We start from the raw sequence: 21,210 nt of genomic DNA on the forward strand, positions 1-21,210 counted from the left end.
CAGGGTGGGATTGTTGGGGTGTCTGTGCAGGGACAGGAGCTGGACTGGATTATCCTTGTGGGGCCCTTCCAGCTCAGGAGATTCTGTGGCTCTGTGATCCACCCTCTCTGGGGTCAGCCAGGAGCACAGGGGCTCTGTGTGTTTGGGGAGATGCACAAATAACTCACAGGGATGTTTTAAAACACCTATGGATAGGGATTGACATTACAGCCTGATATATGCAGGTGATCCCAAAGCACAGTGCCATGGGAAGGGGCATTCCTGCTCACCACACTACCCTGCTCAGAGAACCCAGCTGGCAGAAAATTAATCTTTAGCAGCCGGGAATTGTTTGCCATGAGTTTGGTTCCTGAATTTCTACTTGCTCCTCCAGATCTGGCAGCAGAAGAGGACAATGGTCATGCCTCTTGCTTCAGTTTTTTGGAATAATTTAAAATACAGGAAAAGTCAGTTGAATTGCCAGAATTAAGTAGTTTCTAGGTAATCAAAACTGTTCTGAGACGGCTTTGGGGAGTGTGATATTCATAGCAAGTGGAAAACAGGGAGCAAGTAAAGCTTCCAGAGAGCTTACTGCAAATCCTTCTGAGGGGGTTCTGCAAAAAGCAACTTCGTGTAAGATGTGGACTAAACCTACAGAGGCAGTTAAAATTCAACATTTTAATGAAATTTTCCCTTTTTAATTTTCATGGAAGTTTTCCCAATTAGGCTTTTGTGCTGGAAAATCAAGGTAGTTGTCTTGTACATTTTCATAGCTGGCCACAAGATGCCCTCATTTGCTGCTCAACAGCAGCTTTTCACAAGCCTCTTGTCTTTGCCTGTGATTTGTCACTGAAACCCTGAGTGCTGGGTTCTCGGATGTGGCTTTTCCCTGAGGTGTTTGCCCTGGGAGCAGAGATTTCTGTGTTCTCCCAACACATTCCTTCTGAGCACAGGGAGTGTTGGGTTGGGATCTGTTCCTCCCCAAAAGGGGAATATTTCTTTCAGCCAGCAGGAGGGAGTGCAGGTGTCCCTGGCAGCCTCTGTGGCTGCCACATGAAATAATTTGGGATGTTTAGCCCAGGGTGGGAGTGAAATCAGGGCTCTGCACCTAAGTGTGTGTCTGGGAGGCAGGTGATGTTCCCCACCCGTTTCCCTCCAGTGAGGTGTGTGTAAAGCACAGTGTTTTACTGAAGCTTTGCCTTTTCTGCTCCTGTTACCTGAAGTGGAATCCATGTGACATTTTAAAAGGGGTCTGTGCTTGTATTTGGGATACTGTGGTGTTATTTTAGATTTTTGTTCTTGACTCCACAGCTTCTTGCATAGAGCAGTGAAGTATGAAATACCCAGTGACCTATTTATTTGTGACCTTGTTGATTGCAGGCAGTCTGGCTGGCCAGGCAGATCAGCTCCATGATTTCTGCTGGATGCTTTTTTATTTACAGGACACAGATTCTGTCTGTGGCTGAGGCACTGCAGGGTGACAGTGCCAGTGGGCACACAGCACCTGTGGGCATATCCCTTCTCCAGGAATCCAGCATCTGGGTCTAGGATCACGCTGGTGTCTCAGCATTATCTTCTTCCCTAGCAATCCTCCTTCAGCTGTGAAGGCAGCAAAGAGTAGATTTTTGTTTTTGTATGAGGCAAATGATACTGTGTATTTTCAAAATATGAAAGATAGGTTTACTTTATTTTTTTGAGGAAGCTTTCCTGGTGCCTTACTGCTCAGTGGGAGGTGTAAGGGAGCAAAGCAGGGCTGTGTTTTTGGGAGCGGACCTCCCTGGAGTGTCTGCCAGAGCTCCTGTTAAATCTGACATCGCTTGCAGCTCTTCCATCACCTGGAAGTCCCTTGCACATGTTGAGCTTGGGGCTGGAGCAGCAAATCAACTCTGTGGCCATGGTTACTTCACTCTGTTTGCTGAACAGGTTATTCTGGAAGTGACCTTGGGTTTTCTATCTCTGATTGATGTGAGAACTGTCATCCTGGGCATGATGGATGCTGTGCTGCCTTTGCAGAGCCACAAGTTTTGTTCCTTTCATCTACTACTGCTTTTCTTGGCTCTGGGTTCTCTCCTGCTTGGGTTCTCTCCTGCTAACACACAGCCTGCATAAATGTGGCAGAGGAGGATTAACTCTGGTTCTGTCTGGAGCCCCACAGCAGGTTTTCCTTAGTGCCTAAAAGGATCAGTGGGGTCTGTCTCCCCCACCCCACGAGGAGTCTTCTGCCTGCCCATTCTGCTCCCCTGGGTGCAGGGAATGAGAGCTGAAAGCTGGGAGCACAGCCTTGGATCTCCTCAGAGCATCAGGAAGGTGTTCTGCTATTAGAAGGGGATTTGGGAATGGGAGTAGTACCCAGATTTCTTTGTGATCTCCTCACTATTCACTCCCTTCTTTCAGTGTGGGACAGAGTCTCTGAGGTTTAGGCTTTGCCTGCTCCTGGATTTAGCAGAATTTGAGATTTATGTGCTTGACATTATCCAATGTCAAGCACATAAATCACCATGCAGAATGGATAAAAACTGAAAAAGAAAGTGCCCCCCTGCTTGCAGTGGGTGTATCAGTCTGCTAGATAGGAACCAGTGGGTGTTTTAGAGAGTTTGTTATTTTGTGGCTCAGAGAGCAGCTATTTAACACACAGGCTAAATCCGTGCTGTAAAACTGAAACTTCTGCTGCACTGTAAGAGCAGCCACTGGTTTTTATTCCATCCTCTTCCATCACGGGCCCCCTTGGGCTGAGTAATTTGGATTTCAGAATCACCTGAAGCCACCAGTGACCCTAATTTCTTCAGGGTTATTTTCACGGGGCTGATTTCAGGCTCATTGTAGCACTGTTCTTGTTCTTGATGTAGCAATTCCAGGGCACTTCCTGCAGCAGCCACCGGAGGGCTTCAGTTTAAGAGTTCATTTTTCTTCCCGAATTCCCCAAATTGCTGTGGTGCTGCCTCGCCAGGGCTGGACCTGCAGGAGGCAAGACTGGTGTTCCCCATTTCTTCCTGGAAATTAACCCCTTGTCCCCATTTCTTCCTGGAAATGAATCCCTCGTCCCCATTTCCCCACGGAAATGATTCCCTTGTTCCCCATTTCCCCATGGAAATGAATCCCTTGTTCCCCATTTCCCCATGGAAGTGAATCCCTTGTTCCCAGCATCCCAGGGCACATGCTCCTCATAGTTCAGTGTTTCAGAGCAAACTAGAATTCTTCTGCAAGGAAGAAAAAAGGATATACTCCCCTGTTTTACTGCAGATTTATAGATGAAATGCCGTCTTAAATGAAAATTTAATCCTAGACACCATTCCCTTACAACTCCTAGCAAATATGGTGCATTTAATGACAGAGCTTCTTCAACAAGGCACTCTGTTGTCATAACAGGGCCATTCTCTGGCAGCATTTGGATTAAGGAAGCTGCTGTTAAACTGCCCAAATAGATGCTATTGGGGTATTTTTGAAGCTTAGGCACTGAGGTGCAGGATTCCTGGTGTGCATTTTGTGTTAGCAGGGTGCACACTTGGAGCTTTGTGCTGCAGCTGGCAGAGCTTGGCTCAGAATATTTATTCCCATGGCATTGAAATAAATATATAAATAGTAATAAATAAATATACAGCTTGGCAGCAAGAAGGAGGCTTTAGGAGAAGTCCCACACATTGTAGAATTCTCATTAAAACACCAGCCCTGCAAACTGGAAGCAGGAAACATGGAAAATTATAGCCAAGTGTGGGGCTGGTGGTGAAGCTTTCCATGATCCTCCAGGCCTTTAAGCCCCAGCACCTTTGCTTCAGTGATAGAAAACTTCCTTCTCTTGTTCTGGTTCTAGTCACAAGTGGAATGGACATTGGTCACACTGTCACAGGTATGACCCTGCTGAGGGGTTCCTGTGATCTCCCTCTGTGCTGGGGCCACACACTGGGGTTTGACCCCATTTTCCTGCTGCTTTTTTGAATTTCCCCTTCTAATTCCTTCATGTCCCATGAAGGCAGGAAATGGCAGTGGTCAGAAGGAGGGAAAGCAGCACGCTCACTCTCCTGGCAGAGCTAAATAAGGATTCACAGGGCAAAAAGCAGATGATGGAATGATCCTGACAGAAGTGGGACGGGAGCTGGGAGCTATTCACAGGCAGGAACGTGTGCAGCTTTATTGCTCTGGTTGCATTTAACAAGCAGCAGGTAAACCTGCTTGGGTCCCTGCTGGCCAAAGGCATCAGGAGCAGCCTGAGCACATGTGCTGTGTGTCTGCTCCTGTGAAAGATTCCTGTCTGCTGGCTGGAACTGCAGGAAACTGGTTAAATGGGGCTTCAGCACACAGGAAAAGGGGTGGCTTAAAAGTAGTGTGAACAAATATTATTACCTTGGTTTGGGGTGAGGAACACCTGCAAGGTGCATTTCACACAGCTTGAGAAGGGAAATTAATTGCAATGAAAAAATAGAGACTGCCCCACACAAATTAAGGCACATAGCACTTTTTTGTTTTGTTTTTTAAATGGACACCTTGAAAATTCTTTTTCACACGTTAATAGGGAGAGCAGAAAGCTAATAGTGAGATTCGATAAAATCTGGGCAAGGTTCAGAAAACTGAACTTCTTACAGAAAAAACACTTCTTCAAATATATTGCCAAACAACCCCTCCAGGCACATCTTTTTGCAAGGTTAGCCCTCCCTTTTCAGAAGAGGGGCCTGAGCTCTGAGCTACCTTTAATGTCCTTTCTATTTCATCAGTGCCCAACTTGGCTCCATCCCAGTGTGCTGTGTTCTGAAGTTATTTCCAGATTTCTCAATTCTGGCTTTTCCAGATTATCTCTGGACGTAACAAAGTGGGAAAATCTTGCACAGTCATGCAAATTATTTTTAATAACTGGGTCTAAAAGCTTGCCTGAACAACAGCTGAACATTGGGTCCTAACTCCTAAAAAGGTCTAAAACTGGGTTTGCTTCCTCAGCAAGTGAGTGTGTCAGGCCAGAAGTGCAGGCAGTGGAATCACCAGGGCAGGCTGGCCGGCTCCAAGAGCTGCATACTCACAGTTTCCACGTGAGTCCACTGGGGTAGAAGGTTCTTGGCACTGCTCACCAGCCAAGCACTGAAAGCTGGATGTCAGGATTTCAGTGGGACATTTTAGCTTTATCTCTGAATCTGCAGTTGCCAGGGAAATTATGTCTGGCCATAACCTGTTTGTTTTTACACCTGCGCTGCAAGCCCCACTTGGAGGTCCTTGGGTGCCTCTGGCACAAGCTCTTGTTGAAATATGTTGGTGTTCCATGGGAGCTCCACAGTTGCAGCAGCTTTTCCTGGGGATTTTGGGGAGCTGTGGCCTTGTTTTCACACCCATGTTGCTCTGGCAGGGCACTCCCTCTGCAGTGACCCCGACAGCTCAGCTGAGGCAGCCCCGGAGGAGGTGGAAGCACAGGACCTGGAATCATCCGATGAGGCTGAGAAGATGAGCAAGGTGAGGAGGCTCAGTTTTCACCTTTCCTGGTGAAAAAAAGACACTGGTTTTACTGTGGAGGTGTTTATGGATGATCCTGGATGGAACAAACTGCGGGTTTGGTTGTGGCAGGTCACCTGCTGCCTCTTCAGCAAGATCCAAGGGTGGGTTCACATCTCCTGTACCCTGTGATAATGTTCCCCACACAGTTTGTAAATGGGCTGGTTCATCACCTCCATCCCCAGAGCAGCTCCACTAAACCACGTGAATTATTAGTATTTCTTATTCTTTCTTGATTACTAGGCTTAGGACAAATGTAAATGAAACTGTATTTCCTGTAAGCAACAGCATCGCTCACATGTAGGTTTCTAACTGCAAAGTAATCACTGCCAATCTGCCTCAAACTGAAGGAAAACTCTCCAGTTATAGCCAAGAGCTTGTACAAATGAGTTGCTAATTGCAATCGATTAAGGGATGGTTCCACAGTGGTTGGTGGTGACAGTAGGTGATGATTGATGGCTTCTGATAATCCAGCAAGATGATCTTGATTGCTTTTAGGTATTTGTGATGTAGGTGATGCTGAGAGCTATTTCTCTCCACAGTTAATGGTCTAATGAGAGTTAGATCTCAGTTTGTTGGTGTTTCCCCTCCGTGCATGTTTTCTCTGCCGTTCTAACCCAGCTGTGTTGTAGTGAGCTCTGGGCTGGTCCCTTGCTGCTCTGCTGCAGAGAAAGGAAGGAAAAGACCTTGACCTCTTGTTTCCTGATCCCTTGTGTCACTCTAGCCTGGAGTTGTGTCCTTGATAGCCAGACAATGGAAGTCAGACACAGAAAAACATGAAATGCTCACAGGGAAGGGGATTACAGTTTGTTTCTAGGTCTTATTGAGGAACATTTTCTTGTAAGTACAAATAATTTCTTCTTCGGTCAGTGGCCTTGTTTGTTGATAGTTTGGCATTTTTCACTGTAAATTTCTTCTCCTATAAGTAAAGATATTTGTTGATACTTTGTGATTTTTACCTATACATTTCTTCTTTAGTAAGTGGAGATGTTTGTTGAGAGTTTGAGAATTTTAACTGTAAATTTCTGCTCCAGTGAGTGGAAGTGCTTGTTGATAGTTTGGGATTTTTAACTGTAAATTTCTTTTCTATTAAGTGGAAGTGTTTGCTGATAGTTTGGATTTTTACCTGTAAATGTCTTCTTCTGTAAGTGGAAGCGTTTGTTGATACTTTGTGATTTTTACCTCTAAATTTCTTCTTTAGTAAGTGGAGTTGTTTGTTGATAGTTTGTGATGTTTACATGTAAATTTCTTTTGTAAGTGGAGGTGTTTGTTGCTATTTTGGGATTTCTGACTGTAAACACGTGGGATTTTTCATATGCTCTGAGCAGAGTCTGTTCTGTCCAAGGAGGCTGTGGCAGAGCAGCGAGCACAGCACGTGCCTGCTGGGGGTCAGCACTCTCCATGGCCTTTCCAGGGCTTTCTGGTCCTGCTGTGCCACAGGCTGGGGGGTTTGCCCCTTGTCTCCTTGGTGCTCAGAGCTGTAATTGCCTGCACAAGGCGTAAGGATTACCTGATTAGCTCTGCAGCTCAGCAGATGTAGTCAAACTGAGGAATGGGTGTTAGCAGCTTTAATGCTTAATATTCTGTTGTGGAGGAGTAACTCCCAACTCTAAGGAGCCCTGGTTTCCAATGGGAGGAGCTTTTGCCTGTCTGAATGAAGTATTGACATCACTGAGTGTTTTCTTTTTGGATACAGAAATATGTCTCTATATTTGTAGGGGGGTGAAGGGGAACGGGGCTTTTTATTTTTTTTCCTGTTTCAAACTGCTTTAAATGTTCTCCCACAAATGAAGGACACAAGTACCTATGGAGTATATCTAAGGTTCTCCATTTGGCAATCTCAGGGATGCTGCTGTCCTTGCTCTGTACTCAGTGCTTTCCCTGCTGACTCTAGGAACCCTCAAATTATTCTGCAATGCCTATAGAAAATTTCAGTGTATGGTAGTGGAGAAGAAAAAAAGCTGAGCTGAGGGTTTTCCTAATCCCTTGGCTTTTCTGTGTGCTTGGGAAAGCTGATGTGCATGGGAAGGAAGGATTCTTGCAATGTGTTTTCCCATGGGATGTCACAGATGGCGAGGAGGAAAACAAAGGTGTTTCCTGTCCATGCACTCCCACACCTTTCCATGCTCCTGGGATTATGGCCCAGAAGATTAAGGTGGTGTCCTCAGGGCTGTTTCACAGGGGTTAGTTAGGTTAGTTATTTCTGTACATGGCAAGGGGAAGGCTCTGCCCTCATGCCATATTCCCCTTTATCCCATCCTGCTCCTAGCTGTGGATGGTGGAGCTCGGAGAGACTTCCCTTATTTTTCTGCCCTCTTTGGCTACAGCAGGGCAGGAGCACTTCCATCCATTGACTGCTGGTCAGCAGGGGAATGTTTCCATTGTACCAGCATCAGAGCTCTGCACCTAAACGCAGAGCTCCCCTCCTTCCAGCACATTAGGAGCTGGAGATCCCACAGTAATCTCTGGGGTGTCTTGTGCCAGTCCTGGGGCAGGGCACCATCCATGCCCAGGGAGCACTGCAGAGAGGGACAGCTTCCCCAGGAAGTTCCGTGGCTCTCCAGCCAGCAAAGAGATCCTAGGGCACATTAATGATGCATGGGAAGAGGAGAGGAGTGAGGTGCTTGCAGCCACATTCATTGCTCTCGTAGCACAGGCTTTGTGCGAAGGTAAGTGAGGGAAATCCCACCAAAAGCTCGGCTTGGACCCTTCTACCTTTGCCAGGCAGGTGGCAGGGGGCTGTGTGACACAGGAGGTACTGGAATGTGTTCTTCCTCCTCCTCCTTCTGCCTCTGTCCTTTCCCCCAGCCTAGCATGTGTGCACATGGGTGTGTGTTTCCTTCAGAGTGGGGCTTTTGCTTCTTAATCTGCAACAGCCTCCGAGCTGTGGTGGTGCTGAAGGATTTGGAGGTGCAGCAGGAGCCCTGAGGATTCCTCTCTTTTCTGAGAAGCTTGTTTTCTGTATATCCTAAAGGCCTGATAATGCAGAGCTTTCTTCTCCATCTCTGTTATAGCCAATGATTCCATTATGTAGAATAAGGGACGATGAGGTGTCTGTCTGTGTCTGTTCTGGTAAAATACTGGAAACCGTTCTCCAGGGTGGGCTGAGGTGTCAGTGGTGTGGGGTAGCTGCTGTTCTCTGGACTCACTCCCTATCTAATTTCACCTCCTATCTCTTGGGATGACATCCATGTGAAGGGTGGCAAGCAAGGCGCTTTCCAGGTGCAACGCTTATCCTTAAGTTACCATGCAGCTAGCCCTGGCCTGAGGTTTTCTACAAGTTGTTTTTGCTCTGGGGTGGATTTATGCCTTTCCTTTCTGTCCTCAATTCATGCAGGAGCCAAAGGGTGAGAGATTTGGAAGGGAGAAAAGTGGGGGAAAGGAAAGCCTGCTCCCTGCCACCTTTTCAGGCTTGTTTTCATCTAGCACCAAATGTCAGGCTGTTTGTGAAATGGGGGGCATGCCCCTCTGTCAGCCTCTATTCAAGAGAACATCAGAAATATTTCACACCAGAGTAATTTCTTCAGTGATTACTTGCCCCTATGGTGACCTGATTATTTTAGCCTTTTCAATATTGAGGTTCCAAGGGGGCACTCAGAAAACTGAGTATATGAGTTCCTGATGTTGCAAGTTGCCAAAGGCTAAAATAGATGCTGTATTGGGTCTCAAAATTGGTCTTTGTGTATTTTCTTTTACTGTTATGGTCCTTTGAATTTAACTGGGGATGTGCTGTAAGAAGTGTCACCGGTTAAAATTACTGCAGGACACTGGTTTCTCCCTGTTTCTATTTGCAGACATGTGCCTGTGGCATTAAAGGCCAATTACCTGGCAGCAGTGGTGCTTGGGGAGTGTGGTTGATGGGCTGTGTGTGCACGCTCCTGCCACTTGGAGGGATTTTTTTCCCAGAAAAGTAGGTCGGCTGCTCTCTGCAGCATTACTCAAAACCAGCATAAGTCTCCAAACCTTCAGCTTGTTGCAGTAGACGTGAAAGGATTAAAAGGGGGATTTGCGGAGTCCGTTTCCCAGCGGCAGAACCGTCTCTTAAATTCCTTTCATTCGGTGCCGTGTCCCTTCCACTGCTTGCTATTCCCGAGCAGTGCCGCTGGCAGCCAGCGGGCTCTGCGGAGCCCCAGGCAGCGCACACGGACATTCCTGCTGTTCCCCGGCTGCTCTTGCTCCGCCACATTCCAGCCCCTCTGCCGGAGCTGCCTCGCCCGGCTCGGGACCCCGCGGATGCGGTGAGCAGATGGCACGGGAGGGGAGGCTGCGCTGCCAGGGACGAGGTGGGCGCTGCCCTGCCCCGCTCACACGCGGAGGGAGCAGCCCGGGGAGCCTGGGAGGAGCGGGAGCATCTCGGGGAGCCTGGGAGGAGCGGGAGCATCTCGGGGAGCCTGGGAGGAGCGGGAGCATCTCGGGGAGCCTGGGAGGAGCGGGACCAGCCCGGGCTGCCCGGGAGGAGCGGGAGAGGCGCTGGGAGCCGCCGGGGATGTGCGGCACCGGGAGCACGGTGCCGGCTCGGTGACAGCCCCGCGGCGTTGCCTCTCCGGCGATGTCGGCGCTCTGGAGGGGGAGCCGAAAGCTGCGGAGCGAGAGCGCCGACAGGGACGGGGACTCCCTGTTCCGGATGCTGTACCTGGTGACCGGGTCCGAGGGATGGGCTCGGCAGCGGCACTCAAGGGATTGTCATGCTGCTCACTGGCGGGTTCCGAATCCCGGGCTGACCTGGAGTGCGCGCCCTGCAGAGCCGCTTGGTTGCCGTGCGCGGCGCTGGCCGTGCTGGAAGGATGCGGTTTGATGTGCTTTGTTTGGGCGGGCACTGCTGCTTGGACCGCGCTGCCCAGAGGTGTGCTGGGCTGGTCCAGGGGCAGGCGGCCTGATGCCCAGGCACCTGGATGTCTTTGCATGGCAAACACATGAGGAAATGGCTTTCTACACTACGGGGCAGCCACAGCTCCCCGCTGTGGGCAGCAGCCCCGTGGTTGTGACTGTCCTTGATCCTCCTCCGAGGGAAGGATGTGAGCTTGGCTCCTCTGCTGAGCCCCTTCCCGAGGAGGGGTTAATGTTTGTGAACTCCACTTTCTAGTTGTGGCAGCCCTCAGTGTCATTTTCAGCTTTTTTGAAGGGATTGCCTGCGGGATTGTGCCTGAAGTGTGAGCAGTAATTCCCCATGAGAAATCCTGGTTTAGTGCTGTCATTGTCACTGCTGGCAGAGCTGCTGCAGGGAGATAAAAGGATCTGTTTCTCTTCCAGACCACCCTACTTATGCACTTTCTCTGGGAAAATGGGGACAGAGAGGCTTTTGTGAAATCTGCTTGAGAGTTTTCACCAAAATAGCTGTGCCCTGAAGCCCTGTGTGCAGTGTGTGTCTGCTTTTTGTCTGGAAATGGATTTTTAAAGGGAATACCAGGTAGACAGGATTGTGCTCAGGGATGAAGCACAGCAGTTGTTGCAGGTGGAGTCAAGCATTTCAATTCTAGGGGAGAAACAACAATATTTCTATTGATATGGACTGATAAGGTAACCAAGTTTGCCTGTCAATATGATGGTGCTTTAACAAAGGCTTGATGGTGAGGCTCACTTGGTTGTTTACTGCAACTTCCCACTGAGGAATGAGGGTCAGAAAGGACCCTCTGAGTTGCTAAATTCAGAGGGGTTTGGGTGCAGCTGGATCTGCTCTAGTTCCAGACCTGGTCAGTGCTTTATGTCTGAAGGATTATATATGCACAGCCAATGCTTTATATCCCTTGCTAAGAATACAAAGTTCAGCAAGTCCTGATCACTTCCCAGGGCTCTGTGGTGGCCAGGAGCCCCCAGCCTTGAGGAGACACCTTGGGAGACCTTCCCACTCAGGTGTGCTGATACAGCACAGCTGTTTGGTCAGTGGGCAAGCATGAGAACAGGTTTGTGGCCCTGACTGTCCCGGGGTGTGTGTGGTGTGTGGGCAGTTCCCCGGGGATGCGGGGAAGGGCAGTGGGAGGGCGGTGCTGGCTGTGGCTGGAGCCCTCAAGCGGTTTATTGAGCATGCACAAGTGGAGATATGGCTTTGGAAAGTCCTCCACACTTCCTTCCTGCCATGTGGGTGTAACTGCTCCTGCTGGGGCACACCACATGCCTCTGAGAGTTATTTCAACTTCAATACTGAGCTGGTGTTTCACACCCCGAGCAGATTTTTGCTCCCTCTTTCTGGGTGACCCATCTTTCCCTGCAAGAGCCTGCACAGGATGGGAGGATCTGCGGGGTGGCAGCCAGGAGCTGCTTAAAACACTTGTTTATTTTGGGGCTTGATTCCAGATTGTGCTTTATGCATTAGAACTGGTTTTATTTGTACATTTGGATCTTAAAGCATAACACCACTGGACATGTCTGCCTCAAGTCGGGAGGCAAACAAAGGCAAACATTGCTGAGCAAATCCCTGCCTGTCCTGGGTCTCTGCAGGCCCAGCTTATCACATCTGAGCTGTCAGTTCCCTCTGCCTTTAGCAGAGCAGGGGGCTTGGGAAGGTGTTTCAACCTGTGCTGGAGCCAGGCTTTCACCCACTGCCCTTGGTGGATTTGGGGCTGTTGGGATCAAGGTCACACCTGCTGAAATCTGATGCAGATCTAATCCAAAGGTTTGGGTGTGCTTTATACTTAAAAGCAGTAGTGGGTAAAAGCTTGCTGAGAAATAACAGGAATTATTGAATAATTAAGATTAATAAATCTCAAATCTCAGTGGCACGTGCCAGGAGCAGAGTGAGTTGGAAATAGACTTGTTCAACTCACTGCTTCCTCCTGCCTTCAACTTGCAATATTTTTCCTTTCTTCCACATCTGAGTTAAACCTCAGAAACTGAAGGTGAATATTTTCCCTGGAATGAAGTGTGTCCAAAAGGCATTTTTGTGTAGAAAGCCAGTTACAATGAATTCCTGGCTTACAATAGTGTCTTGAAGAAAATGATCCTTTGTGTAATGAGCATCTTTGCTCATGTGCTGTGCAGTTGGACCTCAGGGAGCATTTGCAGCCCCAAGAGACCTCTAAGGGAAAGGGGTGGAAATCTTTCCTTGTCCTAACATGGATTGTAGGTGCATGGAGAGGAAATAGCTCTGTGTGAGCAGACTGCATGGCTTAAAAAACATGGAGATCACAACTACCAGTGGGTGGAAGTGAAGTGATGTCCCAGGGGCAGAGCTTTGTCTCCAAACTTCAAGGTGAGGATGTGCTTTTTTTCTTTTTTTTTTTTTTCTGTTAGTTTTTTTTCCTCTTCTGCTCTCTTCTCATTTCTCTTGTTGAACAGGCTGATTTTGGGTCAGTTGTTCCACAGAATTACAGAATTACCCATGTTGGAGAACACATCTGAGACCATGGAGTCGAAGTAGTGCCAAATCCCCACCTTGTCACCCAGCCCAGAGCACTGAGTGCCACATCCAGGAATTCCTTGGAAACCTGCAGGGATGGGCACTCCAAACCTCCCTGGGAGCCCCTGCCAATGCCTGGCCACCCTTTCCATGGAGAAATTCCTGAACTGGGGGTAGTGCTGGGAAATCACTGAGCCTAGATTGAGGTCCTCTTTTCCCTCCAGGTCTCTGGGAGGGATGGAGCCAGCCCACGGCTGCCTTGGCAGTCCTGGAAGCCTGGGGCTGTCGTCACTGACACCAGAGACTATTCCTGCTTCAAACTCTTCAGTGTAATGAAAGATGGGAGGAAATGATCTAACACGAGGGGGTGAAGTGAGGATAACTGGCTTTTTATATAGGCAGCTGATTAAATATTAAAGAAAGCAGCAAGATGGAGCAGCTCTGGGAAACGGTGCTTACAGGGAAGAAGTTCACTCTGCAAGGCACATTTCCAGACACAGCCTGGGGACACAGCTGTGTCCCAAAGAGCTTGTGCTTTGGAGGGGCTTTAGCTGGGAGGCTCTGCTTCTCCACAGCCCAGCCTGAGTGGTTTCTGCCTCTGTGTCAGCAGAGCTGTTCACAGCACTGCTGCAGCCCCAGCTGGAGAACTGCCAGGGGGCTGGGATGTGAGTTTTGTTTACACAGGCATTTTTGGTTCCCAATTCTTGGGCCTCTCTGTGAGTTTGTCAATCTTAAATGCTGGATGAGCCTGCTTTAATTAAAATTCACGTGTGTCTGAGACCAAGAATGGAGTTGAACAGCACTTCAATTAATTTGAATTCTGGAGCTCCTTTTCTTTTTTTCTTTATCCTTAGTCACAGAGAGACAGGATAGACACTTGTGGTGCCTTTTGAGAAATCCCCAAGCTGCAACTGCTGAGCTGCCAACCCTCCTCAGCCCATTTGTTCCTCTGGCTCTTACTTCCAATATTACCACTGCTCTTTCCTCTCCTTTCTCTCCAAAGAGCACAGAGCAAGTCGCAGCTTTCTGTCGCAGTCTGCATGAAATGAATCCCTCTGACTGCAGTGCTCCCCCCCAGGACTGTGCAGGGCCCCAGCTGAGCACCATGAGGCAGCTCACAGACGCAGACAAGCTGAGGAAGGTCATCTGTGAGCTTCTGGAGACCGAGCGCACCTATGTCAAGGTGAGGGCTTCAGCTCTCCTGCAAAGCTCTCCTGCTTTCTCCTCTGCCACTCCAGGCTGTGCTTCACGGCTGGATCTCTTGGTGAACTTGGATCTGGATCTGAATCTGGTGATCTTGGAACTGGATCTCAAGTGAACTTACATTCACTTCTACAATCTGCACTTAAAATATCATTTAAATCATAGAAGTAAGGCATTTCCAAACGGTTTGGCTGTTTTCGTTCTGAAATGGCTTAGCTGGTGTGCAGTTACTGCTCGCTGAGATCTGGTCCTGGTTTTGTAACTAGAATTGTGTGAGTTGTCATTTTCCTGTCTTTAATGGTGTGAAATTCAGCCATTTTGTGTTGTGTGTAAAAAGGAAAAATCCTCAGATTAGGTAAGCCACCTCAGTAAATATCCAGAGACCGCCTGAGGGACCAACATGGGAATCTTTCTCTGAATTTTTAGGACTTAAATTGTCTGATGGAGAGATACTTGAAGCCTCTACAGAAAGAAACCTTCCTCACACCAGATGAGGTATGTTGACCCTTGTTTGTCTGAAATTAATTTCACTGAATTCCATTTCTTTCAAATAACGGATTACGTGCAGCATCAAGGTGCTGCTCGGAAATGTCTGCAGCTTGATTTTTCCTGACATCACATCGTTTCACAATTGGACTGAGAATTGCTGCAGTTCTAGAAAACACAATTTAGCCTCAAAGTGATATTTTCAGCATTCTGCTTTTTTTCTCCTTTTATTAGCTGGATGTTCTCTTTGGGAATCTGACTGAAATGGTAGCATTCCAGGTAGAGTTCTTGAAAACTCTGGAAGATGGAGTAAGGCTGGTTCCAGACCTGGAAAAACTTGAAAAAGTTGAGCAATTTAAGGTAATAATTGTTTACTTTTATATATTAAAACCACATTATTTGCATTATCTCATTGTTTAAATTTTGAGGAGACCTTTAACACTCTCCATCATATTCTTCTGACTATTGCTACTGTTCATATAAAAACCTGCATCTGCTTCCATTTAAGATTGATCTTCAGCTGATGCTGGTGCTGCTGAAAAATCATCCTGCTGCAATTGTAGATTATGCTACATTTAGCCATGTAGAGCACTGGAAACCATGTGCTTTTTGGTTCTATTCTTGCCCTTCTGCCAGATTTCTTGCCTTGAGCTGTCAGGAAATGCTAGGAATGGAAGGTTACATAAAATCTTGGTCCTGACAAGTCTCATGTTCAGAAGCTCTCTAGGGCTACAGATCGGAGCATTACATGGAATTCTGTATTTCCACTTTCAGTCCATGATGGCAAATACTTATGGCTTTCAGCAGGTGTGCATCTTCCCAGGGAGAAATGTAAACTGCAACTCTGTAAACTTCATTTAAACCCAGGGAGATGCAGAAACAGATTTCATTTTGTGTCTAATGCAGTGGTACTGGTAGTGGTGGCTTGGCAAGGAGATGATAGAATGTTTTTCCTTTGGGGAGTTCCACTCTGGCTCTGAGCATTACTCATCTTGGTAAAAGACAGGAATAATAATAATAGTAATAGTAAAATAGTTCCTTTGGCCCCTGTGTGCTCTGAGCTATAGGAGAGGAGTGCCAGTGAAGGGTCCTTCCAGAGAAAACTCCATCTCCTGAGTGCTGCTGCTTCCAGCTCTTCCCATAAACCTGCACCGAGCTGACTTTCAGTTCTGCCCCTGGGCCCTGTCTGAAAGCAGCTGGGTGTGAATAAAATGTGGGGTTCTGTGGTTTCAGTTCTGCAGGTTGCTTACCCTCTGCCACTCACTGTCCCCTGGCTGCCCACGTGTGGCCTCAGCCCCTCACCAGGTGCTGTCTGGTTCCCAAGACATTTTGGGATTGTGTTTGACCCTAAACACCAGTTCATTTCCAAGCAGGTGAACCCTTTGGTGTGTTTGTGACACTTACAGGGATCCAGGGGCAGCCACAGTTTCTCTGGGCACCCTGTGCCGGGGCCTCCCCACCTTCCAGGGAAAAATTCCTTCCCAGAATCCCATCTAAACCTGCTCTTTATTTAGTTTGAAGCCGTTTCCCCCTGTCCTGACATTCCAGCCTCTTGTAAAGAGTCCCTCCCCATATTCCTTGCAGGCTCCCTTTAGGCACTGCAAGGCCACAGTGAGGTCACCCCAAAGCTTCTCTTTTCCAGGCTGAACAATCCTAGTTCTCTCAGCCTTTCCTTCCAGCAGAGCTGCTCCATCCCTCTGATCATCCTGGTGCCTCCCCTGGGCTCACTCCAGCAGTGATGTCTTGGTGTGCAAGCACACTAAAACTGCATTGTCCTGTACTCCAAGAGCTGGATGGAAGCTTCACATGACCTGGCTGAAGGCAAAGTAACTAAATGCCTTTTTACTAATGCTTTTTTTTTTTTTTTCTTCTTTTAATCCCAGAAAGTGTTGTTCTCCCTGGGTGGATCCTTCCTGTACTACGCTGACAGGTTCAAGCTGTACAGTGCCTTCTGTGCCAGCCACACAAAAGTCCCCAAAGTCCTGGTGAAAGGTAAGAGCCCCTTTCGGAGTTTTTGTGGGAAATGGATTTATAGAGAATTCTCAAAGCTTGATAGAAGGCTCACATGGTATGTATCTGTATGCAAACGTTGAGATAAAAAAGGCTGACTTAAAAATGCTGTGGAATAGGGCAGTGTTGAGAGAGAAATGGAGCTAGAAATAAGTTTTAAAGGATGAGTTTGTAAATAAGACTAGATACTTTAGAGAAATAGAACTATGAAAGATGCATTGTAGTAGGACCCAAGAGGGGAAATTTTAGATGATTTGATTTAAGGCATTTACAGCATGGTGTAGCAAAAGCTGATAGGCTAAGGAACACTTATAATGTATTGTAATTAGGAAATAGTTGGTTTCTGATTGTGATGGCATGGATTATAGCATCTGTGTTGTCTCACCCTTCACGTGAGACTGAAAATGGAATAAAAGTTTTTAAAACGCCTCTCAGTTTCCCCATTCCTGGGTCAGAAAAGAGCATAACCCCACAAGCTGTCACAGCTACCTGTTGTGGTCACTGCACCCCAAACCTCTGAGGACAGGAATGGGGGCACACCATGCCTGACTGCTCTCCAGGAGCCTTTGGAGTAGGGATTTAAGTCTGGAGAGGCTCCAGAGTGCTCTGTGTTGTAGGACCACCTCAGGGTGACACCTGAGCAGCTGACTGCAAGAGCTGGCTCATCCTGCTTGCAGTTTTTCTCTCTCCACACGTTGTTTATTGTCCCTTGCTGTGTTTGGTTTGTTTCCATCGCCTGGGAAGGTTTCCTGAATGGGAATCACATCATAGCTCTGGCTCTGAGCTGATGGCTCACTGTGTGCTCTGGAACCAGGAGTGCTGGCTCTGTAGTCACCTCTGGATCCTCCTGGATTTTGTGCCAGGAATCCTTGCTGGTGGCAAACCCACAGAAGCCCCAGCCAATGTGGTGGAACACTAGGAGAGGATCAGCCTGGGAGAATGCTTTATGGAAGCTGGCATAATATTTTAGCCCTCTCTCCCCTGTCTCCTTCCTCTTGCCTTCATTCCAGTTTGCCTGAGAAGTTACCATGTCAGAATTCCTAGCAGAGCTTGGCTTGCTGGGTTGGAGATAATAGCCCTGTGGTCTGGCTCCTGGGCCAGCTTGCCTCACAGGGGTGCTTTCCCCTGTAGAAGTGTAAACCTCATGGAGCTACCAGTACTTTGTGCAATTCCTTTTTGGCCAAGACATTAAACAAACAAATGGTTCCAGTTGTAGTAGCCATGCCTTTGAGGGAGGAACTCTGGTTTTTCAAACAACATCTGCATGTCTGACAGTCAAAAATTTTGAGGGTTTTTTTTGTTTCTTGGTTGGTTTGGGTTTTTTCTATTCATTTTTCCTTTCTTCATTCCTGCTTGTAAACTCTTATTCCCTGTGCTGCAAAGAATACTTGGCAGCTCTGTGGAATACATAAATAAATGATTTGTTGCTAGTCACATCCATGCTTTCTTTTGGCATTATTTTATTGGATCCTAATGTTAAAGCTGTAGACTAGGTATATCTGGTTATTTTGCTTTTCTCTTCCATTGCTGACTGTGTTTATAAATGGGAAAGTGTTGTGCTTGAATTATGGCAAAACCAGAACTTAAAATTCTATTCCAGAGGTAAATTTCTTCAACAGCCTGGGAGTGTATTTCAGGTGTCACTTGATGTCCTCAGCTGAGGTACAGGTGGTTTTTGCATTTGAAACTCAAGTTGCTTTATGGAAATCAGGTGACTGCCTGCAAAAAAACCCCAACCCCAGCAGGGAACATGAATCCAATAAAAGAAATTGTGTGGAATCGCTCCTGCACTGAATAATTTGTATGTCTATAAATACCACCTCCTCCTTCTTTCCCTCCTTATGCTCCAGTGGAGGGAGCAACAGACAAAATGTCAATTTTATAAATTCATAGCAGTCAGGTAGAAAAGATGATGGCAGTGAGGTGTCCAGTCTGCCTGTGCTCCTAAAATCTGGTGCATTAGCCTCAGTTTCTGCTCCTGCCTCTCATCAGCTCCTGATGGTTGTTGTGACTCAGTGCTGCATTTTAAGGTTTAACGAGGTAACAAGAACCAGACTTGCCAATATGGTGGGTGCACCATGGCTTAGAAGCAGTGACTTCTCACAAATGTCCAATGTGAGACTTTGCTTAAAGGGAACAGCTGATTAAAACAGATTGTGCTGTTCTAAAATAGCTGCCAGGGCAGAAGTACTGCTGTCTGCAGTTCCTCTCTAGAGGCAGCTCCAGGCTCTGCTCCCTGGGACAGTGACAGGACCCAGGGAAGGGCTGGAGCTTTGTCTGGAGGGGTTTAGGTTGGATTTTTGGGAAAGGTTCTTCCTCCAGAGGGTGCTGGGCACTGCCCAGGCTCGCCAGGGCATGGGCACAACCCCACAGAGCTCCAGGAGCATTTGGAGAGTGCTCCAGGGTTGCAAAGAGTTGGATTTGGGGTAGATGTGCAGGGTCAGGGGTTGCACTGGATGATCCTTGTGGGGCCCTTCTGCTCAGGAAATTCTATCATGGACAGTGCAATTAAAAATTGCCTGTGCTGGAGGTGGATGCCTGCTGTGAAATCCTAAACAGCACATCTGGGGAGAATGTCAGTGACTCAAATCCTGGAGGGCATAAATCTAAATGTGCACTTCCTCACAAAATGTCTCCAGATAAACCAATTTAAACCTGGAAAAGGTGCTTTCTCAGGGCAGCAGTCATGATTTTTTCATTGATCCAATGGCTTCCTTTTCATCTGGCAGCCAAGACAGACACTGCTTTCAAGGCATTCCTGGATGCCCAGAACCCACGCCGGCAGCACTCCTCCACCCTGGAGTCTTACCTCATCAAACCCATCCAGAGGATACTCAAATACCCCCTCCTGCTCAAGGAGCTCTTTGCTCTCACTGACGTGGACAGTGAAGAACATTATCACCTTGATGGTAAGGACTTAACCCCACTTTCCTCTGGTTCACCCCCATGCCTTCCTCAAAGAGGGTTAAAACTCCTTTTTGCTCATTCCCTGTCTCTCTTCCAGTGGCCATCAAAACAATGAACAAAGTTGCCAGCCACATTAATGAAATGCAGAAAATCCATGAAGAGTATGGGGCAGTGTTTGACCAACTCATAGCGGAACAAACAGGGGAGAAAAAAGAGGTAACAATCAGATGTAGAGAGAAAATGGTTATTTTAGTGCCTGTTAAGCTGGAGCCAGTATTTATCTTTCCTGTTGTGCCACTGAAGTAAATCCTGGTGCAAACAGATAAATCCCAGCTCAGTTGAAGACCTGAACTGAACTGAATTCAGACTTCACTGAGGGGAGGGTGAACGGGTGGGATAACATCTCCCTGAACTGGGGATGGCCCTCACTTGTCACTCTGGGGACCATAAGGACAAAGGTCTGGTTGCTGCATCTCCCAGCAGTTGGGAACTCCTTTCTTAGTGTGTTCCTAGCAGTCGGGTGTCCAAAGAGGAGCCTTTGGGCAAGATCAAGATCCACAGCAACTGTGGGGAGGGGCTGCTTTGGCTACTGCACCTGATGTAGTTTCTAAACCTCACCCCAAACTGACTATGTGCTTAAATATTCCAACAAAATACAAAGAAACTGATAGGGAGAAAAATGGACAAAGTGGAGCAAAAGGCAAAGAAAACATCTGGTTTTGACCCTGACTTCCAAGAGCTGGGCTCTTGAGTTTAACTGACCCTAATTTATGCTCATTAATTAAGGGTTTACATGCATCTGTTTGCAGTCAGCTGATTAAATACTCCAGAAGTTTTCTGGGGGGAATTTTGTTCAGGACTAGACTTCATGCAAGTTTTCTTGAGCTGAAAACTGACATCAGATTCCTTGGGCTGATTAAAACCCTTGCCTTCGTGCATGTGTTGGTGTTGGCAGGTCGCCGACCTTTCCATGGGGGACTTGCTGTTGCATAACACAGTGATATGGCTGAACCCTCCTGCTTCCCTGGGCAAGTGGAAGAAGGAACCTGAGCTGGCAGCATTTGGTTTGTATCCCAGGACTTTTATTTCACCCGCCTTAAATACTGGTAGCTGTGCCTTAGCAGATGTTGAAAGTTTCTGAGCATTCCCCAGGGCCGGCTGAAATTTAAATTTGGCCTTGTCTCTTAGCTGCAGTGCTCACTTCTGCCCTCTGGTAGTTTTCCTGGCTCAGGTGAAAGGTTTGTGTGGTTGGGAATAGAGGGCACCCATTCCAAGCCTTATGGATGCTCTTGAGGGGACATCCCATCAGTCCACACAGACATCCCATCAGTCCACACAGACATCCCATCAGTCCACGCAGACACCCCATCAATCCACACAGATATCCCATCAATCCCCACAGATACCCCATCAATCCACACAAATGTCCCCAAGGGCTGTCATAGGATGGTGCCACACTCTGCTCAGTGGTGCTAGTGACAGGATGAGGAGCAGTAGCCATGAACTGAAACACAACGAGTTCCACCTCAGCCTGAGGGAGAACTGTCCATGGAGGAGGCAGAGCCCTGGAACAGCTACTCAGGGAGGGCATCCCCAAAATCCCAAATTCCTGTGTCACCTGCTGCAGGTGACCCAGCCTTGGTAGGGGGGTTGGTCTGGGTTATCTCCAGAGGTCCCTTCCAACCCAAACCATCCCAGGATTCTGTAATTGTGTGACTCCATAGCTTTTGTCTCTAACATTCTCCTCCAGTGTTCAAAACTGCCGTGGTTCTTGTGTACAAGGATGGTTCCAAACAGAAGAAGAAACTTGTAAGTGTGCAGGG

The 21,210-nt window shown here is 47.7% G+C and overlaps 1 protein-coding gene across 12 annotated transcripts in view; it reads left to right on the forward strand.

Moving 5' to 3' along the window:
* Positions 1-21,210, forward strand: part of TIAM1 (TIAM Rac1 associated GEF 1) — a 155,895-nt gene that overhangs the window by 128,214 nt on the left and 6,471 nt on the right. For 11 of the 12 annotated variants that reach the window (XM_085567164.1, XM_085567400.1, XM_085567308.1 and 8 more), the window contains 9 exons: positions 5,306-5,409; positions 13,785-13,964; positions 14,411-14,479; positions 14,705-14,830; positions 16,354-16,462; positions 19,210-19,389; positions 19,485-19,603; positions 20,343-20,451; positions 21,138-21,196. In XM_085567164.1, coding sequence (XP_085423290.1) covers positions 5,306-5,409; positions 13,785-13,964; positions 14,411-14,479; positions 14,705-14,830; positions 16,354-16,462; positions 19,210-19,389; positions 19,485-19,603; positions 20,343-20,451; positions 21,138-21,196 — 1,055 coding nt within the window. The remainder of the gene's footprint in view (positions 1-5,305; positions 5,410-13,784; positions 13,965-14,410; positions 14,480-14,704; positions 14,831-16,353; positions 16,463-19,209; positions 19,390-19,484; positions 19,604-20,342; positions 20,452-21,137; positions 21,197-21,210) is intronic. The other variant, XM_085566993.1, reaches the window with a different exon arrangement.

This window comes from Lonchura striata, chromosome 1 (genome assembly GCF_050655825.1).
Source record: "Lonchura striata isolate lonStrDom1 chromosome 1, ASM5065582v1, whole genome shotgun sequence".
Lineage (NCBI taxonomy): Eukaryota > Metazoa > Chordata > Aves > Passeriformes > Estrildidae > Lonchura > Lonchura striata.